At 38.9% G+C, this 13718-nt stretch overlaps 1 protein-coding gene across 1 annotated transcript; it reads left to right on the top strand.

The window, feature by feature from the left end:
- Positions 1–179: 179 nt before the first annotated feature.
- On the top strand, positions 180–8868 carry LOC105380585 (integrin beta-6). The gene is made up of 3 exons (XM_011550175.3): positions 180–511; positions 7990–8153; positions 8656–8868. The coding sequence occupies exons 1-3, from the start codon at positions 268–270 to the stop codon at positions 8755–8757; spliced, it is 510 nt and encodes a 169-aa protein (XP_011548477.3). The 5' UTR covers positions 180–267; the 3' UTR covers positions 8758–8868.
- The last annotated feature ends 4850 nt before the right edge of the window (positions 8869–13718 follow it).

Below are 13718 nucleotides of genomic sequence, written 5' to 3'. Positions count from 1 at the left end.
AAGTGTACCTACCTACATACTTATAACAGTTATAACTACCCAGGAGGACATAAAATATGCCTTTAATAATATTTATCATATGTTTTGTTTAGTAGCATTATTTTTGCGCAATGATAATCAAACGACTGAACTGTAGGTTATCAAGTGTTCAATATAAAACGTTGTATAGTAGTATGTAGTAACTATTTATAAGTATGTACTGAAGTAAAGTGAAGACCACACGCTTATTGCTTGACTTAAAGTGCGTTTACTATCAAGTAGTTAGTCATGTTGCGAAAAACCACAATAGTTTCACTGTTAGTTCTAATTTCGTTTGTTGAGTGCGGTATACAGTATAACTTGTTCAGTATCAATGAGAAGTGGGTGTGTGGAGTGAAGTCGTCGTGTTTGGATTGTCTGCAGCTGCCTCACTGCTCGTGGTGTGCCTCCGAGAACAAATGCTTCTCATCCAAAATATCCCTGTTTGATGGCTTCTGCCAGAACGACACAGTTCTATCTCAAGATTTTGGATGTTAGTTTGATAAGTATATCAATTACTTAACTATGTATTTGTAAGTAGTTAGGTAAGTAACTGTAAAAAGTACCTAATTAGGTTATGGTTAAGTATAACTTATTAATGGAAACTTTATTGTATGGTTCCTCCATGTGCTTGACGATGATAGCGAATCCTTCAGCGAGGGATCGATTAGGTATGTAGGTAGGTACTAACAACATACTAAGAAAGAGCATAAAGTGACCTAACCTAAACATCAAACCGTAGCCATCTACCTACGTATTATATGTAGAACTATATATATAGGTACCCTATGCTTACCTATACCTAGGCATGGTTTAATGAACCTTATTTAGGTAACCCATATCCGTGAAGTAATAATTATTGAATTCAGTTCGATCACTTGGATTTATGCGGCTTCGGTTCGGTCGAGGTGATACAAGTTATAATTAGCTAGGTAGGTAGTTACTTAATTGTATAAATAATGCATCGAAGCGTAAAATACGGAGAGTGCAGTTCATTTGGTAGTCAGGTCCTACTTATATCTATTTATGTTTTATGTAAGTACTTACAAACAAGTTGTCGTAAAAAAATACAATTAAGATTCATGTGCAAGCATGGAAGTAAAGTAAAAGTAAAGTAAAGCAGGTACCTAAGTTAAGTACGACAAGTAGGTACCTACTTAACTATTACTTCCATGTGTGCCACTTTGCAAAAGTAAGACTGACTTTATTTATACCTAAATACTTCATAATCATCATCATCATCAGCCCGGAGACTTGATACTTATTTACTTATTTTTAACTTTAATGAGTCGATTACACCTAACGAGTACAGTGGTGAGACAGTATCCTCGGCCGATCTTCGATCAATGAACGGCTAGCAAGTGACCGAGTGTGCGGGCGAGGACACTGACTCTCCTCTGTAGGTACTCGTGAAGGTGCGTACGGATTGCGCGTACCCTGGTACGCGTACGCAGTTTACGCGTACCCGGAACGGTTAGTGCATAGGTACTAGGGCATGCAATACCGGAACTATTTTCAATACCGGTATTGAGTTCCGGTATTGCAACTCAATACCGGGATCCCGGTATTAATACCGGTATTAGATTTCCTTGTAATAAATGGCATATATTGTGATTAAAGGTCGTATAGGTCAAAATAAAACGATAAAAAGCGATGAAATTCAGTTTTTTGTAATAGATTTTTACGAGAATTGAGTATTAGAGTTTAAATTTTACAATAAATTATTATTTTTACATGCAGTGTCCGTTTACGCATGGACAACAGTAGATATGAAACGGCCGAAAACTGCATCAAACGGTTGGAAACAAGTGCGCTTTCACAGTACATAGGAATACTATATCTTAATCGCTTTATTATAGCCTAAAAAAGTCCGATTTCGGTATTACTTCAATACCGGTATTAACTTTCAATACCGGTATTGAAAAAAGCGTGAATTTTGTCCCTGATACCGGTATTACGAATACCGGTATTGCGGTATTGCATGCCCTAATAGGTACCTGCAGCTACGCGTTCACTCTTTGGATACGCGTACCGCGCGAGCCACCGCCATGGGCGTACCCAGGTAGGGGCAGGGGGGGGCAGCTGCCCCCCCCTAGCCCTCTCGAACCTGAGTTTTTTTTCTATCATACCTATTACCCATCACCCTTAGTTTTTCGAACCCTTAAAACTAAGGGTGTATTCTACGAGTGATTTCATCGAAAAAACACCCCGGGGTCAAATCTCAATATTTTAGAAGTAGCAGCCATTTGAAAGTTTTAGATACTTAGTTTTCATAAAAAATCATATGTAGAGATTTAAACGCCTCACGAACATGAAATAAAATTATTTTACCCGCAATAAGTCATCTCTATCCAATAAAAATATGCAAAATTGCTAAAAAGTTACATAAAATAAGTTACAAGCAACTAATCTAGTTGTTTTGACAAAAAAAAACAGCAAAAATTTACATTTACTTGAATAACTTTGAAAATAGCCCCCTATTCTATTCTATTCTATTCTCTGTGGGGGTGTAAGTACCTGCACCTGGCTCTCTCGAGTGGAACCTTTGTGCATATCCCCAAGGTCTAAACTGCCTTCCTAAGCTTGGACCATTTCCCACCACGCTGGTCCACTGCGGGTTGGTGGGTTCACATATCTAGATGTGCTAAATCTAGATATGCAGGTTTCCTCACGATGTTTTCCTTCACCGTAAGAGCGATGGTATACATTGTACTTAAATTCAGAAAAGAACTCATTGGTACATGTCAGCGCCGGGATTCGAACCCGCATCTCTGGCGTGAGAAGCGGGCGCTTACCCGACTGAGCTACCACCGCTCAAAATAGCCCCCATTTGATGGTATTTTTATGAAAAATATTGAAAGTTCAAAAACGCGTTGCGATGTCGCATAGCAAAAATCTGCGACTGTTTTGGTAGTTTTCCCATACTAAATGCTTGATTACTGTCGCAGATTTTTGCGATGCGCCGTCGCAACGCAGTGTTGTGGCCTGGCCCTAACGGCGCGCCGCAGCTCGGGTAGCAATCCATTGAGTGAAAGAGTTCTGATTGTAAATGAAATCAACTTACATGAGCCCCGTTAGGTGTGTTTTGAACTTCAATAATTCTTGACTGCCTCGACGTACAGATACGGTTTTGGTATCATTGTTTAGCTTATTTCAAATACTTTTTATTAAATACATGAAATACCATCAAAGGGGGGCTATTTTCAAAGTTATTCAAGTAAATGTAAATTTTTGCTGTTTTCGTGAATTTTCAAAACTCGTAGAACAAAAGTTGTTCAGGATGGCCCCCTGGGTCACCCCCTTTCGGCTTAGTATACCCTTTTTGCAACACGCTGTATATCTATAGGGATCTTGACCAATAACTCGATTATCCTGAGAGCTGTAGAATACCTCTCCATCCATAGTATCTCATGACATGTTGCCCCCTTACTGCTACGTTTACTTGTATAATCTAAGCAGGGAATATATGGCTGTTGGTGTCACATACTTAGAATTATTTTTTAATAATTCGGCCCTATGAACGCCTTTCACGTGTTTGGGACCCTGGCTGTTGGTTCATGGTACAAGAAGTACAATTATTATGATAAAATACTACCTAATGCAATTTTGTGCGGTTGTACGTTTTGAACCTGAACTGCACATTTGTGCGTAGCTGTTTTGTCGAACAAATATTATCATAGAATCATTGTGTTTTGCAAACATTACTATGCTTACAACAAATAAGAATGTAATAGGTATAATATTGTAGCAAAAAAAATATGTAAAGATAAATAACTTCAACTGCAAAATAACATTAATTTCTTAACTCGCCCGGTGTCAGGATCAATGTACGCCGGCACTTTCGTCGCCTGTCACCGGCAAACTGACTTCAAATATCAACCACAATTTTTTTAGGCATTAAAAACAATATGGACAAACGATGCGTTTCGGTTCAAAGGGGCGAAATAAGTGTAACGCTAAAAAAAAATTACAAAATCAACCGTACATTCGTATCACTCAGGTTCGAAAGGGCTAGATTATAAAATAAACGTAAATTTTCCTGCCAAGTGGGAATTAAAAACGTGTTACCTACTCTGCGCAAAATGAAACAGGTATGAGCTGCCCCTCCCTAGCTGAAATCCTGGGTACGCCCTTGGCCACCGCCAGTCGGTTTTTGGTCGCGCGGCAAAGAGGACGCACGCGGCCGGCTACGCTATATTTGGACGGCAAAATGAATAAATAAACACGCGTGTTCTTCGAGTTTCAATAATGAAAATGGCGAATGACTGGGGCTCGCGGAGCGCTCTGGATCGATTGTCCTCGCGTACAGGTTCGCGGCGGTCCGTACAGGAGCTGTACGCGTACGCGTATCGAATGTACGCGTGGGCAGTGTTTGCCAACTACGCGGAAACCGGGTACGCCCAATCCGTACGCACCTTTAAATGTAATCGACCCATAACTATTTAACGTTCTACCGCAACCGATCCAAACGTATCCAACATCCTCACGCAGCTTCCTACTCACACGATTAATCTACAACAACGGCAAAAGGGTAAGGTCAACCGGGGCCAAGTCGCCTACGGGGCTAATGCCTCGAATCTATTTATCTTCCGAACCTCATACTTTAGAACTACTGGAGTCATCTGCTATCTATCTTTGGAACTCAAACTTTTACCACTGACCAATAGATGTCGTATCCGAAGCAATTTTCTTAAATAATTTGCCATTTTAATTTTTTCACCTCTTTTGGCCACCTCCGGTTTCCTGACACGTTTTTTTGAATCGTTCCAAATGTGTGTTTGTTTAAAAGAATCTATGTTTCCTAACTGTAAATACTGTTATTGTTTTGTTGCTTTACATATTGTTTTGATTATTTTATTGAAATAACGTAAGATTCGGACACAATATGCAATTAAAAATGTATAGGTTTAGCTTTTTTTTTGGGGTAAATGCCTCTGGGCTGTTGGGGTTATTGCCTCTATTGCGGCGCAATAGCCCCATTTCCAGAGGTTCTAAACATTTTATGTTATGATAAATGTATTTTATACACTCACAGGCAATGAAAAAATTCCAGAGACATTAGCACCAAATTACTCCTAAACGAAAAATACTAGGTTAATGACGCCTTCTGCAATATTGAAGAACATTTAACAGCGTATCAGAATTAACATTCTTAGATTGGTAATCCAACTAAAACGTAAATAATTTGAATATGAATTAAACTAAATGTTTTAAAAAAATTGCGTCATTTGGTGTCTACATTATAAGGTTGTTAACATGGTATATAGAAAATAATCATATTATAAATAATAAATAAAAAAATAGTCATATTAACTGAATGATCCCACTTGTTTTTAAAACTTTAAATAGTTTTGTAATGTTTTAAATTCCGTCAGACTCTAAAAATGGTATACTTACTAATTTAAAGTTGTGGTTTGATTGCAAATTATAAAAAATATGCCCTTGTATGCTTTTATACTTTATTTGTATTTGTTATGTAAGTATTTATACTTTTTTAAGTCCAATAAAGTATTCATTAATAAAATGTTGAGCACCCCTGGAATCTTGGATGGGGTAAATGCCACTACAAGAAATTAGGGTGTGTAGGCGCCATAGCCCCGAAAATTTTTGATCAACTAATTCTCCTTAACTAAGCGCAGTATTTAGTTTACAAGCTAATAATTAGCTACGTTAATAGTAAATCTATACATTATATCTACTTAAACTTGTAAAAAGCTCTTCCAAGCACACAAAACTAGTGAAAGAGGCATTAGCCCCACTAGGGGTTACAGGGGCGTATTTACCCTAGGGCTAAAAGGGCTACAGCCCGGGGCGGCAGGCGGCGAAGGGCGGCCCAGGGGCGGCCCGGAGGCCGCCCTCGGGCTTTAGGTTCATCATCATCATCAGCCATCATTCCACATGTTGATTTCATGTCTTAAGAAATTTGATTTAAAGTATGAAAGCCGCCCTTTGTTCTTTTCTGAACCGGTGGAATAGTCTTATTTTTTTCCGCCCCGGTATTTTTTTGAAGACAATCTAAAGAAAAAAATCAATTTTTTTTGTTCGGAAGATATCATTTTCTATGCAAATCTATCACCACAATGTTCTTATACATATGTAGGTCAGTAGGTACTCTACACTTCTTCTTCTTCTTTCGTGTCAGTGAACAAGCGAATTTTTAAATTTGTCCAGACCAAAAAGAAGCAACTTTGATAGCATTCTGGTTGGCCTGGAGAAAGTCATCCCGATTGCAGGTGGAAGGGCACAGGGGACAGGAGAGTTAATGCTCCATAGTCTGGGGGGCGGTACCACAGTCGCATAGGTTGGTACCAACGGTATAGCCCCACTTGCAAACATTGACGTTGCAGCATCCTACCTCTGCTCGCAGCCGATTTAGAGTCTTCCAAATATGCCAGGGGAGACTGTTATCGGGAGCAAGTTTTTCCTCGAGAGGTATAGGAAAGGATATTTGGGCTGCTTTTCCTCCCAGAGCCTTAGCCTTGCGTTTTGTGGGTTTTCATCAGTTTAGGACACCTCACTATTTAGAAACGCGTTACGGCTCTTAAGGCGGGAAGGTGCAGCAGTATGTGAGTAAAGTGGATGTCTGGAGTCGCATTCTTCTTTGGCTTTCTCAACAGAACATGCCACTTTTCGCCGTATGCTACGGGGTGCTATCCCAGTCAGAGAGTAGACTTTTTAGAGCGGTGTCGGTTTGAGGCATCCCGTTACTATATGAACTGTGTCGTTAAGAGCTAAATCTACTTATCTAGCATGCTCGGACCTTGCCCATATGGGGTAGGCAAATTCGGCAGCTGAGAAGCAGAGTGCTAGGCTACTTGTTCGTAGAACTTGCGGAGAGGCGCCCCAGCTGGTAGACATAAGCCGTCGCAGAAGGTTGTTTCGGGAGCTGACTTTCTTCTTGGTGTTTGGACAGTGGGTTTTGTACGTGAGGGATCTATCCAGGGTCACTCCGAGGTATTTTGGTGACGAGCAGTGCTGGATTTTTAAGGTAGGAAAGCCGGCCTTTGTTCGTTTCTGAATCGATGGAATAGTCCATGGAAGCAGAAAAAAAGGCGCAAGGAATCTCGCTTACTAAAACACTGAGGCACCACAATGGTGGCGACATAAGAATGTGTGGGTGCGTAGGTGCGACGTGATTGGCGCGCGGCGGCAAACTGACTACTTTGAGTGTGAATGTGTGTGTGTCGGGCTCGTCGTAACAATAAAAGTGACTTACTTAGGGTGTCTCAGTTTTTAGTTAAGTAGCTATTTTCCTTCCGCCTTTTTACCTACTTCCATGGAATAGTCTATTTTTTTCCGCCTCGGTATTTTTTTAAGGAAATCTAAATAATATTTTATTTATCTCACTCAGTGGCCCTGCACAATTTTATTTCTAAATGTTCTAAAATGTACTCGTCTATCCAGTTTTTTTTTGTTTTGAAGATATCATTATCTGTGCAAATCTATCACCACAATGTTCTTTCACATATGTAGGTCGGTAGGTACTCTACACTGACTGCTCTTTTGGTTTTCTTTCATTCCTTGATGGGGCGGAAAACTAAAGGAGCCCAGGGCGCGCGATCTTTAAATACGCCCCTGAGGGGTTATTGCGCCTAAAAATCCCATTTTTTGTAGAAACGTCGTTTACACGTAGAAGATATTTAAAATTCTACAAAATTGCATCAACATATGAAACTAGATAAAATTTCCTAATATGTATCACAAGTTATAGCTTAATAGGGCGTATAGTCTGTTTGTTATGTTCAAATGAATATGAAAGTCAAAGTATTGTGGCGCAATGGCCCCGGTTGACCTTATACTTAACTATGTAACTACTTACGCTGAAAGGGGGTCACTCAATTATTATTTTAACCAGAACTAGTAGGACCAAGTTGTTCAGAATGACCCTCCTGATTCACCCTTTCGGCTTGGTATACCCTTTTTGCAACACCCTGCATACTTACCTACTTACAACCAAATTCCCTTCCCCAGTGAGCCTGCGCAAGAACGCCGCCTGCGCCTGCTCCAGCTCGGGCCTCGCCAGCAACTGCCGGGCGGACCCGGACGACGCGGCGGACTGCTCCGGCCGCGGCACCTGCCAGTGCGGCCGCTGCGTCTGCGATGCTGTGCCTCATAGCGACCATGTTAACATCAAGGTTAGTTTATACTTACTCGTAATTTTCCTAGCACATTTTCTTTATAATACGCTGTGGTATTTTGTGAGCGACTTTCCCGTTGGTCAATGGTCAAACTAAGGAATTTCCACTATGGGATCAATTCTGATAAAGTATTAAAACAACTGTTCCATGCTAATTATTACAGTGAGAATGGTGGAATTATGTCAGGGAAGGCCATATACAGTGCCTGTATAACTGTGTGTATAAACCATTGAACTAATATTACTAGCGTTAACTTAACACACATTAAAATCGAGAAAAAAGTATCAGCTTCCCTATAGATTAAAGTTCAGTACTTATATACCTACTTATCTTCAGTTGATTTCAGCAGTTTGTATCACTAACTATTACCTTCTATTATACCTGGCTTATTACTGGCAACAGGAACGTCACTCATATTCATATGTAAGTACCTACCTAGTTATAAGGAAAAAAAACTAAGGTATCCTGGGAACTTAAATTAATGACGGTTTATTTTCAGACTATTTCCGGTGAATATTGCGAGTTCGACAACTTCTCTTGCGATGGACCCGACTGCAAGGATGGACCATACCGGTGGAATCCAGAAGACGAAGATGATTAAACAGATTGAATTTATAAAATGACTTGGTACCTAGTCTAGTATAAATTAATAAGTAGCTCAGCACAATCATTAAATTTGATTATGGATTTATAAAATAGAATATTGTACTTACTTACATATTTGTATAAGTAGTTAAGTATTTCAAAACATCAGATATCGTCAACAATTAAATGGTGTGAAGGGCGAACGACATAATCAGGCAATAACAATACATAGCCGGCGGGCGGCATCTATAATAAGAAGCGAGATTTTTAATTACCCGTTAATGTTTATCGAAACCAAATTTAGATTGGCAGTAAGCAAGTAGGTAGTTTCGCACAATAATTTGTGAACGTTATCGAACGGTCGGAACTCGGAGTCGTATCGGAGGAAACTTTTTATCCCGCTCGTGGCAGCCTCACTTCTTCTTCAATTAAGAAATAGATATGATGCGAGCGTCTGTCGCCGATAGCTCATCGGTTCAAGTGCCGGCACGCTGTGGTTCAGCGAAATTAGATCTCAACAAGGCCATTTTCTCATTTCCCATCTTTTATTTATGTCAGATCGAACGTCTTGGAACTGAAGCTTATTGAATATGAATTTTACGAGAAAATTCCCCTTTTTTCATCCGGAAAATTTGGGAAACTACACTCGAATATTTCGTAAAGCTTTATTTTGGATATCTGCGCAATAAATTGTGGAAGTAAAACTCAATTTTCTTTTCGCGCGGGTTAAAATTGCAACTCACGGTAGGTGTTAACAGGCCCATAGCTGAAGTTAACAAAATATCGAGAACAATAATATATCTAGGTAAGTACTCATTATTTCTAATGTCTCTTACTTGTATGATACAATTAAATAAGGTAGGTTACTTAGTAGTTAAATAAGCATTTGAAATGTAAGTATATAGTTAGGTAATACTGAATTACAATGCACCTCTGCTCGAGTTAACATTCACCCTGGTAGTCACAATACCTATTAGCGAATGATTCGTCAATTTTATATGCAGACTCAATAACTGGCGTGCTATGCGGCGCGGAAGGCTGGCGGGCGGCGGCGCGGCGGCGGGCGGGCGGCGCCCAACAATTTGATTACCGCCTAAATTGTTTTAGACTCGCTCAATCATGCTGGAGATCGTTCCACCGACCCGTCAACACAGTTTCTAGATTGAGGTTGGTTAAGAAACGTTCATAAACAACACTTTTCCCTTAGTTCTAAGGTTAATAATAATAATAATAAACCTTTATTTCAGGCATCAGTGGCCCATATTATAAACTAAACACATACATTTTAAATCATACAAAATAATAAATAAAATAACATAATTATAAAATTTAACTAACTTAAACTGTAGCACTATTAATAGCAGGGGATTTAATAGTCTTTTTCGCCTCCCTGTAGCGACGGAAAACGATTCCCGCAGGCCAGAAGTCCTTGTTCAGTAGAACCTTCTGCTGGTCGGCGGTTAAATGCGTTCGCGTTCCTACGACATCGTCTACAACACGTGACGCTCAAGAAAGCCCTACATTAACTCACACGAGTCACACGCCCATTAATAAGGAAAGAATTACATAAGGACGTCAAGTAATGTCGATACGAACTGTTGAATATTCGTAATTTGCGTTGCGAACGTGCCCCGAAGTTCTAAGTAGTGCGCGTCGACAATGGGGCTGAAGATATCACATAAGACTTGCAAAGATATCGTTTACTGCTGAAGCGTTCGTACGGTAAGTTGCTTTTGGGGTGTTAGTCGCATGGCTGGGAAGGTTTATAGGTATGTGATATGAGGTTCGGTATTCCAGCGTAGGAGGTTGAGGCACGCTGGCGACTGGGAGACGGCGACTCCTCGCATGCCTGGGGCGCCCGCGCGTCCGCCCCCGCCCGCGCCCCCGGCCCAGCTTAACTTTTCAATTCACACTTTTCAATATGAAGATATCCGGGCAACAGGTATGTGAGAGGTGCATACTAGTTGGAGATGCTACGATAATCTTTAAAGGATGGAAAGGAATCTGTAGTCTAAGAATTCACAGTAGGTATTCCCGTAACTTATCATGTTATTTGAATATAATTATGTACCTAGTGTACCTACTCCGTGATACGGAGACTCAACAGGTAGTTTCTGCATTATTGATGTATACCTAAATTTTGCAGCATAACAGATTGTTTTGCAAGGTAGCCAGAACAAAGCGCAGAAAAAATATACCTACGTCTGAAAAAATACCTGAAACTTAACAAAGCTGAAACTGATTCTTGTTTGGTGTAAGGGGTAGGTATACATTTTATGTCTCTACAAACTGAAACTTATCAGTGATAAAAATTCCAGCGTATTAAAATAGGTTATGAAAATAATAATTAAAAAAATTAAAAAACCGACTTCAAAAAACCACTAAAATGTAAGAAATAATTTAAGGTTTACACAAATTCTACTCGTATGAGACAGTACAAATATACCTAAGCAGGAACTGTTCTTTTTTGATGTTGGTGCGGTGACAAAGTAATCTGAAGAAATATGGCACCAACTTCAAAAAAGAACAGTTCCTGCTTAGTTATATTTGTACTGTCTCATACGAGTAGAATTTGTGTAAACCTTAAATTATTTCTTACATTTTAGTGGTTTTTTGAAGTCGGTTTTTTAATTTTTTTAATTATTATTTTATTTAATAGTTTTTAGTTTATTTGTAATAATTTTCAATCAAAAGTAAGGTGCAAATGATACCAAAATGTCCTACTAATCAATACGAATCATTCAAGCCTAAACACGAAGTAGTTGCTATATACCGTTGAGGAGTTCCCCTGACTGCCTTCCGTTTCCATCATCAGATCAGCTCAAGGTCACCATCATATTTTTTTGTTATAAGAACTATATTTACGTTCTTAATTTCATTAGAATCGGTTAATATGTGCCCAAAATTGAAATTCATACCCTGTTTTTACCCCTTTACCCACCCTTGGGGGTGAGATAAAATTCTGAAAAAAAAATGGAACACCTGGAAGCTCAACCCAATACAACAAAAAAATAATTTTCAAAATCGGTTCATAAACGGCGGAGTAATCGGTGAACATACATAAAAAAAAAAAATAAAAAAAAAAAAAAAAAAAAGATCGCGACGAATTGAGAACCTCCTCCTTTTTTTGAAGTCGGTTAAAAACGAGAACCTATAATACGCAAGTAAGAACTTATGCTTAAATGATTCTAGGAGACATCACATAAATTTAAGCACGTAGGTAAGTACACTCCTATATTATTTTACATCTTATTGCTATAAGGTATAATAGGCCAACATGCCTACGTGAATGAAATTTTCATTTACTTTCAGCAACTTCAGTCATAACGTAATCAAAAAGTTTTTTAATATAAACGTGTTAAAATATCGTTGTTTCCTTTGTACAAAAAAGAATGAAGCCACGGAGCCACCTCATCGTAGCTCATAAACAGTAACCCCACCTGTGGCGTGGCCAATGGGAAATGTCACTATGTGTCAACAAAAATGGACAAAACATTTATTTTCTACCATCATAAGCGAATGATTATGATCATAATCACTCACTGCATATGCACAATATTGTACATTACGAACATACATAGTATACCTACCTACGAATGCATTAGTTAGTTACGTAACAACATTAACTACTTGCTTGGAAAGCACTAATCATGGAGATATCATGATTATCGAGCGATGATGCATATAAGTGGTAAGGTTTGTATACTGAATGTTATTTTAAGAACCGTAAACTTCGTGACATGTTAGTTAGTATATGTAAGTACATCATAACAGGTAGGTCATAGGCATGTAATGCTGGTGAAATATGGTAGTGGGTAGTAAGTGATGTTAGGGGTTACAGATGGAAGCACTTGGCCCATATAAGCCGAGCCTTTGTGCATTGGGGAGTGCAGCTCTTAACAGATGAAAGGTCTAGAATCTGAACTTATTAGATCAATGATACAAAACACGGAAATATCACGAGTCTATTTGTGTAAGCATTAAATTAGTTAACTAGGTAGAAAAGACATGCCCATTTTTTTCCTTTTGACAAAATTCCACGATAAGTAGTGTGGTTTATGAAGGAGATTGAGTGAAAAGTGGTACTAATGTACTATTAATGCAAGGTGAAACTTATTAATAACAATAACAATAGAAGTACGCTGGAATATTCTAAATAAATAAGTACTTAAATACTTAGTCTACTTACCCATTTATATCTTTAATCTTTACATAAGTTAGGTACGCTTATTTAGGTTTGCATTGTGAAGAATGGCTATTATTTATGTTGGCGTGACGGTAGATACGACTTCAAAATAGGAAGGTTGTATTCCAGAACATTCAACGCCTAAGTAAACATATCTTTGAATCATTTAACAAGTGGTCAATTAGTCTCGCTTTTTGGCAAGAGCTAGGCAAAAGCTTTGAATTTTATTTAAATAAGTTTAATTTCCGCACTGAATGTTAAAACACCGGTTCACAAAAGTTTAAAACACGTAGCGTTTAGTATTGGGGCTGAGACATGTAGATGAGTGATGTGACAGTGGTCCCGAACTCGGTTGCATGACTACCAAAATAAGTTATTTATTTAGATGCACAGTCAGCACAGTCAGCTCTAGTACTAGAGCTAAGTTGTTCCCGCCAGAAACAATCATTTTTAGCGTTTGTTACTTAAACTTCTACATTATAGGTAGCTACTGGGTATTGGGAGGTAGGTTCTAAAAATATGAATTATCATGAAGAGGGCGTGCAAAGTGTCAGTTTTAAGAACAACTCTTTCAAAACAGCTGCTAAGAACGTAGGTACAAGTGGGCGCCCTTCAAAATTTTTAGCGCACCATGGCATGGGGCGTTGTCGTGGGGTAAAGTTTGGGAACCGCTGCCTTATAATATTGAAAAGGGTTTCACGTTTGCTGAATATTCATCGCTGACCACTTGTTCCTAAAGAGTCCTCGAAAATTTCAGCACGACCATTTGCGAGAATCAAATGCAGCAAATT

Source organism: Plutella xylostella, chromosome 10 (assembly GCF_932276165.1).
Source record: "Plutella xylostella chromosome 10, ilPluXylo3.1, whole genome shotgun sequence".
Taxonomy (NCBI): Eukaryota; Metazoa; Arthropoda; class Insecta; order Lepidoptera; family Plutellidae; genus Plutella; species Plutella xylostella.
This window is presented reverse-complemented; position numbering and strand designations above follow the sequence as displayed.

What these genes read in the sequence shown, in the direction of transcription:
- LOC105380585 (XM_011550175.3), top strand. Translation starts at nt 268, where the DNA reads ATGTTGCGAAAAACCACAATAGTTTCACTGTTAGTTCTAATTTCGTTT. An exon ending in TCTATCTCAAGATTTTGGAT is followed by an intron (nt 512 to 7,989) that starts GTTAGTTTGATA and finishes TCCCTTCCCCAG; the next exon opens with TGAGCCTGCGCAAGAACGCC. An exon ending in GCGACCATGTTAACATCAAG is followed by an intron (nt 8,154 to 8,655) that starts GTTAGTTTATAC and finishes GTTTATTTTCAG; the next exon opens with ACTATTTCCGGTGAATATTG.